The 9,176-nt window shown below is 39.1% G+C and overlaps 2 protein-coding genes across 2 annotated transcripts; both read left to right on the top strand.

Annotated features, from left to right (window-relative positions):
• The first annotated feature begins 661 nt into the window (after window positions 1–661).
• On the top strand, window positions 662–1,829 carry LOC111786064 (probable E3 ubiquitin-protein ligase LUL4). The gene is made up of 2 exons (XM_023666421.1): window positions 662–1,198; window positions 1,299–1,829. The coding sequence occupies exons 1-2, from the start codon at window positions 683–685 to the stop codon at window positions 1,410–1,412; spliced, it is 630 nt and encodes a 209-aa protein (XP_023522189.1). The 5' UTR covers window positions 662–682; the 3' UTR covers window positions 1,413–1,829.
• A 2,031-nt stretch (window positions 1,830–3,860) lies between these two features.
• On the top strand, window positions 3,861–5,986 carry LOC111786063 (heavy metal-associated isoprenylated plant protein 32-like). Its single transcript, XM_023666420.1, has 3 exons — window positions 3,861–4,177; window positions 4,276–4,351; window positions 4,460–5,986. Exons 1-3 carry the CDS (start codon window positions 4,148–4,150, stop codon window positions 5,812–5,814), a joined length of 1,461 nt encoding a protein of 486 aa, XP_023522188.1. The 5' UTR covers window positions 3,861–4,147; the 3' UTR covers window positions 5,815–5,986.
• Window positions 5,987–9,176: the final 3,190 nt, after the last annotated feature.

Here is a 9,176-nt window from a genome sequence, read left to right as displayed (position 1 = left end):
ACTTAAAAAGAATGGTAGGGTAGATAAGATTTCTTATAAGGGTGTGGAAATCTTTCCCTAACCGATGAATTTTAAAATTATGAGGCTGACAGCGATATATAATANCCCTAACCGATGAATTTTAAAATTATGAGGCTGACAGCGATATATAATAGGCCAAAGCGGACAATATCTGCTAGCGGTGGGCTTGGACTGTTGTAAATGGTATTAGAGCCAGAAATCGAGTAGTGTGCCAACGAGGACATTGGCCCCCAAGGGAGTGGATTGTGAGATCCCACATCGGTTGGAGAGGGAAACGAAGTATTCCTTATAAGGGTGTGGAAACCTCTCTCTAACATATGTGTTTTAAAACCGTGAGGCTGACGGCGGTACATAACGGGTCAAAGCGGACAATATCTGTTAACAATGGGCTTGGGCTGTTACACAAGTTCACCGCTAGTAGATATTGTTTTCTTTGGACTTTCCCTTTCGGACTTTCCCTCAAGGTTTTAAAACGTGTCTGCTAGGGAGAGGTTTCCACACTCTTATAAGAAATATTTTGTTCCCCTCTCCAACCGACATGGGAGCTCACACGTGAACTTTGTTTTTTCACGTTCCACCGTACTTATTCTGTCATCAGCTTCCCAATTGCTGTTTTGAATATACTTCCTTGTTACTGTTTCTAATTCGATTTCTTTACACGATGAACAGCATTACCATCCTATTTTTTGCCAAGGAAGAGCCCAACTGTAGGTTTGTTCCAATATATCCCGACGCCTTTAAGCCAGTAAAAATTCCATTTCAAAAGGGTCCTGCTCAGAAATTCTTTCAGCCTATGGGAACTGGCTTTGACTTGGGATTTTTCGAGTTGGATGACCTCTCAAAACCTTCGCCTTCTGAAGACGTTTTCCCGCTCGTTATATCAGCTGAGACTTGCTCACCCTCTCAGTCCAATGATGAACGAATTGGTGAGCCTCAACCAGATAATTCACATATGCAAATCACTCAAGCTGTTCTGGAGAAGAAAAATGGCAATCCTTTCCAAGTTAAGGTGATCCGGCAACTACTATGGATTGATGGAATGCGTTATGAGTTGCGTGAGATATTCGGTATAGGGAGTTCGTCTTCAGAAGGTTTTGACAACAACGACTCCGGGAAGGAGTGTGTGATTTGCATGACCGAACCCAAGGATACTGCTGTATTACCATGTCGACATATGGTAAGGCTCCATTTGCGTGTTTATTCATGGCAAGCATTCGACGAAACTTCGATAATCTATCTGCTACATTTGATTTCAAAATCTGTGTGTTCATTTGCAGTGCATGTGCAGTGAGTGTGCCAAGGAACTGAAGCTTCAATCTAATAAATGTCCGATTTGTCGTCAACCGATCGAAGAACTTATAGAAATCAAGATAAATAATAGCAATCAGTGAGAATTACCTCTTCATCCTATGTTCGATTTCATGGTATGGCTGTTAAATTCTTTGTTTTTTTGTGTCATAGTCACACATACTGCATTCTTTTACACACACACACACATGTATATTTCTTTTTCTTCATATACATCATATTAGTGTAGTATTCCCGACTTCATACCTCGATATCATGTCTAACTATTGAATGACGCCATACCCGTCATCTCTTAGCTGACTTTCTACTGTAATGTATGTATATGAACGTTCAACATTCATGGGTTTTCGTGTGCGGTGTGTCGATGTTTGATTACACGAATTGGATTCGGGTTTGTAGTTTATGTATAGGGAGTGATTGAGTTAAGGTTCTCCCCATATGATAACCTCTTTGTTTTGTCTTTTTTTTCCTTTTGAATGATACATGACTGTTGTATGCAAGGTTGACATTGTTGGTAACATGCTATAAATGGCCTTTTCATTTGCTTCTTCATTTATGAACCATTATTTATTGGACATGTGGTGTTCATGTAATGAAATGCTGCTGGGTGAGTCGATGCGATGAATCTGGGTTTTTGTTACAGCACGTACGAGTACAGACATCTGTTGGAGAGGGGAACAAAACATTCCTTGTAAGGATGTGAAAACCTCTTCTTAGTAGATGCATTCTAAAACCATGAGGCTGCTAGGTTTCGAGCAGTGTGCTAGTGAAGACGCTGGGTTCTCAGGGGGGTGGATTGTGAGATCCCACATCGGTTGAAGAGGGGAACGAAACATTTCTTATAAGGGTGTGGAAACCTCTTCCCAGTAGATGCGTCGATCATACGTATGGGCTAAAACGAACAATATCTGCTAGTAGTAGCCTCGGACGTTATCGAAAACTAGGTTATAAGAGTGGAGCCCTCTCCCTATATGATGTGGTTTGAGGGACATTTGGTTAAGCGTTGTTGGCAATAATTTGTGTTCACAGTCAAAGTGAGACCTTTTTTTATGTATACTGAGGGGGAAAAGAAAGGCAGAAGGGGCAAAAGTTACTTTGGGGGTTTCATGTCAGTTTAGGCTTTTGAGGTAAGAGGTAATAATTTGCTTGGAATTGAAGTAAAGTAAAGGGGTAAAAAGTAAAAGCTTGATTCTTGGGATGGTAAATTTACCCCTCCCTACCACCCTCAATTATTCTTTGAAGTGTGTATAGTCCCTCAATGTGACCTTTACAAGGGGTGGGTACCCTAAAAGGGATAGTGCATGGTAACTTTTTGGTCAACTTTGACCTTACCATTTCTCACAAATTACTTACCTTATCGACCGGTATAAGGTAACCTTATTTGTTGTCGTTCAACTATTATCACTGTAGTGTACTTTGGGGTAGTGTCTTAAAAAGGCTAAAAGAGACTTTAATTTGAAGCACTTTTTTTCGGTTGGAGGAGGCGAAACATAAGCCTCGATCAACGATAAAATTGTATAACGGGTAATGATCATATAAGGACAATCGAAAAATCAAACCTATTAATTATCACTTTCTTATAAAGATTTTGAAAAGATTCACTTTTTAGATTAAATCACATTGTGCTCAAACATCACATATTTTGATACCGAGAATTTGGCTACAGGTTTACATTAGCTTTCTAGTTAAAGTAACGGGATGAGGCATCAAGTTGACTTGTGAAAAATATTACTCACATGGGTTTGATGTTGTGCTCAATACACTTTGATGCTCAGTCAAAACAGTGTCTAGCTAAAATAGGATCCACAGGGCTGTCGTTAGATGTGTACCTAATGTATTTGTAATAGCTCAAGCCCACTGCAAATAGATATTGTCTATTTTGGTCCATTACGTATCACTGTTAGTCTCACAGTTTTAAAACGTGTCTGCTAGGGAGAGGTTTTCACACACTTATAAGGAATACTTCGTTTCCCTCTCTAACCAATGTGAGATCTTACCGTAATAGTGAGAATTAGGCAAACAAATTACAATGACAAGAACTCCAACACAATTTGTATCACTCCCTAATCATACCTCCTTAGCTCGATGTGCCTCGTTGATGACCCATTCCAACTTCGATGGAATTGCCTATATGGGTTATAGGCTCGTAGTCCTCTTATTCTATCTCGTCAAGATATTAGTAAACTTCTCGTCCAATCCCGTCGTCCTCAAAACGATTGATTTTGAATCTCAAACAATATTAAAAGAATTTTCTTTTCTTTTACATGATGTGTTATATAATAATTAGCACATGGAATAGAAGAGAGAGGAGACATCGATCTTAGGTTTACCCACAAATCAGTCTTGTCGGGGACTCATGATAACATAACACACCAAAACGCCACCGTTTTATTAACTCCCCAACCAGCGCACTCAGCCGAGCCAATTGTGAATTCAGCTCAGCTCAGCTCAGCTCAGATTTTCGAAATCTCTGCAAGTACAATGCAGCAACCAATGGAGAAGAGAAGGGCTAATAAAAAAAAGAAAACGGAGTTCCAAAATAAAAGAGTACTCTGCCTCTCCGTTTTGGTGTTTTCCCCTTCGTTTCTCACCTCCTCTCTGCCCCCATTTATCCCATCTCCGTTTCTTTCTCTCTCAACTTTGCTCTTCTCTGTTGGGTTTCTTCTTCTTTTCCCTCTCCCTTCTACTTTCTCTGCATTCTCTTGGTTGAGTTCCAAGAGATTCACCAACTACAAACAGCAAAAAACCCGATTAACATTTCCCAGATCTGTTCTTCTCTGTTCTTTTCTTTCTTTCTCTGTTTTTTTGACTTGAAGAGATGAGTAAAGAAGAGTTTCTGAAGATCCAGGTGCTTTGTTTACTCGACATGTTCTGTTTTTCTGTAATGTTGTAGCTACTGTTTGTTCATTTTGTTCTGTTTTTGTGTTGTTTTGAGTGGTTCTGCAGAAATGTGTGTTGAAGGTCAATATTCACTGCGATGGATGTAAGCATAAGGTGAAGAAAATCTTGCAGAAAATCGATGGTACTCTGTTTTTCATTTCCTCTGTTTTCTTATAATGTTTCTGTCGGCTCTGTTTTTATTTTCACTTGTGTTTTGAGTTTGATGGGGTTTGTGTGTTTTTTTCTTTAGGGGTTTTCACTACCGAGATAGATGCAGAACAGGGGAAGGTTACAGTCACTGGAAATGTCGACGCCGCCGTACTCATCAAGAAGCTGGCTAAATCCGGCAAACATGCAGAGATTTGGGGCGGACAACCGGCGAACAACAACAAGAATCAGCAGAACAACATAGCTAATCAGATGAAAAACATGCAAATTGACAATGCTAAAGGTGGGAACAACAAGGGTCAGAACCAGAAGGGTGCGGCTGCTAATGGAGGAAACAATCAGCCGAAAGGCGGCGGACAGGGACAGGGGCTGCCACCGGTGCAGGTGCAGCTTCAGCAGCTACAACAGATGAAAGGGTTTCAAGATCTGAAGCTTCCACCCCAATTTAAGGGGTTGAAACTGCCTGTTAAAGATCAAAACGTGAATCTTCCCAAGGGTGGGAAGTTTAATTTGCACGAAGGTGATGACCTGAGCGATGAGGATGAGGATGAGTATGATGATGAGGATGATTATGATGATGAAGATGAACTTGATGATGATTTGGGTAAACTTCATCTCCCTCCTGCGAGTAAGATGAAACCCATGATGGGAAATGGCCAGATTCCGAAAATGATGATGAATGGGAAACTTCCACCGGTTGTGAATGGTCCGGCCGGCGGTGGTAATGCCAAGAAAGGCGGCGGAGCTGTGCCGGTTCAGGGTAATAACAATGGGAAGAATGGTAACGGCGGAGGAGGTAAAGGAAATGGTGGCGGCGGTGGTGGAGGTGGGAGTAACCAAAAGCAGGGCGGTGGAGGTGGGAGTAACCAAAAGCAGGGCGGCGGCGGCGGTGGGAGCAATGGCAAAAACGGCAACGGCGGTGGAAATGGGAGTAGTAACGGGGTGAACGGCGGTCAAAAGATGACCGGTGGGGCAAACGGAATGGGCCATGATTTACAGAGCTTCATCGGTGCTCATGGATTGGGAATGTCAAATTTGGGTCAAATGGGTGACCGGCCAATGGGTCAAATGAACAATCTTCCAGCGGTGCAAGGTCTTCCCGCATCAGCGGCGGCAGCCATGAACGGTGGAGGCAGCGCCGGGAGGTTTATGCCGGACAGCATCTCCGCAAACCCCTACCAACAGCAGCAGCAGCAGCAACAGCAACAACAACAATACATGGCCCAAATGATGAACCAACAACAACACGCGCTTGGTCACCAACCAATGATGTACGCACGGCCACCGCCGGCCGTAAATTACGTGCCACCGCCGTACCCATACCCATATCCATACCCACCACCGTACCACCACCACCCATATCCACCGCCGCAGCAGCAGCCAGAACCCTACACGTATTTCAGCGACGAGAATCCGTCAAGTTGTAACATCATGTGAAACATGTGCCGCCGGAATTTCAAGATCGGAATCTTCATTATACTCTGCTTCTTCTTCTTCTACTAAGCTCTACTTGATTGTGTATGATGTTGATTTTGCTTGTTTTTTTTCCCGCTTTTTTGGAATTTGAAGCTGGATTAGAGTCTTTAATCATATCATTAAGCCAAAAAAAGAGGGTTAATTATAGATATATATATATATATATATAATTAAATTAAGATGTTTGGAAAGAAAAATGGTAGTGAGCTAAGCTTTGCCCTTTTTTTCCTTTTTTTTGGGACGCCATGTTTATAAGTGTTTATATGTTTATGATATATGAACAACAATAAAGGATATTCTAAATTCCCATTTTCTTGCTTCCTTTGCCTCCCTACAACATTTTCATTTTTACATTATTTTCTACAAAAGATCCAATTTTTCTCTTAAAAAAATTAACTTTTAAATGGGTTCTTATCGGGTGTCAGTTGACTTCGATTAAACCAAGTTGACCTTGAAAGGAATGTGCCCACATAGGCGCACGGGAGGTGAAAACCCTTATGTGAGCTAGTTAACTTCGATTAGACCCGGTCAACCCCAAGAGGAGGAATGTGCCCACGTACCCCTAGCACACAAGAGGTGAGACCAACCACACTCTTGTTTATGTGAATGTGCCCATGTAGGCACACGGGAGGTGAAAAAACCTTATGTGAGCTAGTTAACTTCGATTAGACCACGTCAACCCCGAGAGGAATGTGCCCACATACACTTAGCGCACAAGAGATGAGACCAACCACACTCATGACTAGGCGCACTCTTGTTTATGTAAATTGACATGTCTAAATCACGTGATACTTTTATTTCTTCAATATGATATATCCAAACCATATAAAGTGACAATTCAATGAGACATAAACTTTATAAAATTAAGAATATTAAAACATTATAGACCAAATTAAAAATGATACTCGTTTAACCTTAATAAAATTGCTTCAGAGACATTGCGTTTAGACATGTCGACTTTTCCTCCGACATTTTTTAGTCAAGTTCTTATATTAATAGGAGATTAAAATAATAATCATATCCATAGAATAAAAGGGTAAGATATATAAATTAAAAATGTAAGGATATGGTTTTCATAAAATAAAAACAAGAAAAATGGGACAGGATAATGTTATAGCATATGAATGAGGGAAAAATGAAAGAGGGGAGAGGGACAGAATTGTCTTGTTTTAACAATTTCCCACATAAGGAATCTATCAATTTTATGTCCCAAATTGATTTATGACCGTTGGATGGAAATCTGGAGATGTTTGGTAACAGGGATAGTGGGGAGTTCCAGTTCGGGACAAGGTATAGGGCAAATGTCGAAACAAACAATTATTATTATTATTTTTTTTTTTTTAATGTCTTGAAAATCTAACGGCGTTGACACGAATTCTGGTACGTGTCCTGTCTATTTTTATTTTATTTTATTTATTATTATTATTTAAAAAGAAAAGAAAAGGACGGATGAGATCCAGACTCAGAATCGGTTCCCAATCGAGTGCTGGAGATGTCACATGATGATCATGATGAAGCCTCATGCGGGCCCCACATGTCTTTTTTTTTTTTTAATTTTTAATTTAAATTATTATATTTAAAAATATAAAAAAAAAAACTGATTGATGTGGGACCCACCTACTTTTTCACTCAAGTACTCCCCTGTTTTTCTTCAATTCCCTATGAGAGGTGCACCTTATCATTCCCTTGAGCCACATCCCACCTGATCCTACCCCATCTTCCATTATTTTTTTTATTTTTTATTTTTACCTTTTTGGTGATATTTATCTATTCGAGGGTTAATTAAAAACATTAAAAAAAAAAAAAAAAAAAACACATTTTTTTACTCACCTTTGGTAATTTATAAAATTCTTACAAATTAATATATAAAAATTTACTCAAATCTCCGTAAAAATAAATAGAAAATTTCGTCACAATATAAATAAAAATAAAAGTTCGAAACGAAAAAATCGTCATTCTTTATTATCTACGTGAGATTTCATACGACTTTCGATAAAAATAAATAAATTAGAATGCTGGGTAAAAAAAATTAAAAATTTACAAATATATTAAATATTTTTTAATAATTAACCTTTTATATAAATTCTTCAAAAATTAATTTTTTTTTTCATTGGAAAAAACAATCAATTAGCTAAAAAGTATATTTTAATTATTTAATTTGGGAAATAGGATTTTTTTTTTTTTCTATTTTTTAAAAAGAAAAGTAGTGGAAATGAAAGTTAAAAATTGATAAAATTGATTTTGTAAGAAAAAAGAAAATAGATGGGGTTAAGTTTGGCAGAGTGCAATTAATGTGGGGGCAGTGAGTCTGTTTGGTAGCGAGGATAGGGTAAGAGAGTCCCGGAATAAAACCAAACCCCACCCAATTCCCATGCTGCCTTGGGTCTTGGAAAAACTCGTCAACACACCACGTGTCTTTCATGCTACTCTCTCATATCTTTTATTTTATAATATAAGATGCTACAAATTTTTAACTTACTATATTATATTATATTATATATATATATATATAACAAGTTTATATATGCCTAATACTCATATCATACCATATTAATCTTTAATATCGACCTGCCATGATTATATTATCTACTTGTCTTAAATTATTTTCAATTTCAAAAGTTAACTGTTAGTAAATATTGTCCAATTTACCCCGTTAAAAATGATACCATAGTCAATCACCAAACGCTGTAAGGCACTTGTTGGAGTAGGGCTAGACTCCCTCCATAGTAGATACTTTTTAAAACCGTGAGGTTGACTGCGATACGTAACAAGCTGAAGCGAACAGTATCTACTAGTGGTGGACTTGACCTGTTACAAATGGTATTAGAGCTAGTCATTGGACGCTGTGAAGCACTGGTTGGAGTATGACTAGACTCTCTCCATAGTATACGCGTTTTAAAACCTGAGGCTCACGACGACATGTAACGGGCCGAATCAGACATTAATATTAACGGTGGGTTTGGCCTGTTACAAATGGTATCAGAACTAATCACTGGACGTTGCGAGGCACTAGTCGGAGTAGGGCTAGACTCTTTTCATAGTAGACGTATTTTAAAACTGGGAGGGTGATGGGTGATACAATATCTACTAGCGGTGGGCTTGACCTGTTACAAATGATATTAAAGCTAGTCACCGGTCGTTGTAAGGCACTGATCGGAGTAGGGCTAGTCCCTCTCCATAATAAACAAAGATGACGATATGTAAAGGGCCGAAACGAACAATATCTACTCACAGTGAACTTACACGCCTCCTTAGTAGTGAAGCTGTTGAAGGCTACAATCAATCTGGTTGGGGCTACAACCAATTTGGTTACTTGTGGATGT

Source organism: Cucurbita pepo, unplaced genomic scaffold (assembly GCF_002806865.2).
Source record: "Cucurbita pepo subsp. pepo cultivar mu-cu-16 unplaced genomic scaffold, ASM280686v2 Cp4.1_scaffold000980, whole genome shotgun sequence".
Taxonomy (NCBI): domain Eukaryota; kingdom Viridiplantae; phylum Streptophyta; class Magnoliopsida; order Cucurbitales; family Cucurbitaceae; genus Cucurbita; species Cucurbita pepo.
The sequence above is the reverse complement of the archived record's forward strand: the minus strand, read 5'-3'. Positions and strand labels throughout refer to the sequence as shown.

What these genes read in the sequence shown, in the direction of transcription:
- LOC111786064 (XM_023666421.1), top strand. Translation starts at nt 683, where the DNA reads ATGAACAGCATTACCATCCTATTTTTTGCCAAGGAAGAGCCCAACTGT. An exon ending in TATTACCATGTCGACATATG is followed by an intron (nt 1,199 to 1,298) that starts GTAAGGCTCCAT and finishes GTTCATTTGCAG; the next exon opens with TGCATGTGCAGTGAGTGTGC.
- LOC111786063 (XM_023666420.1), top strand. Translation starts at nt 4,148, where the DNA reads ATGAGTAAAGAAGAGTTTCTGAAGATCCAG. An exon ending in AAGAGTTTCTGAAGATCCAG is followed by an intron (nt 4,178 to 4,275) that starts GTGCTTTGTTTA and finishes GTGGTTCTGCAG; the next exon opens with AAATGTGTGTTGAAGGTCAA. An exon ending in AATCTTGCAGAAAATCGATG is followed by an intron (nt 4,352 to 4,459) that starts GTACTCTGTTTT and finishes TTTTTTCTTTAG; the next exon opens with GGGTTTTCACTACCGAGATA.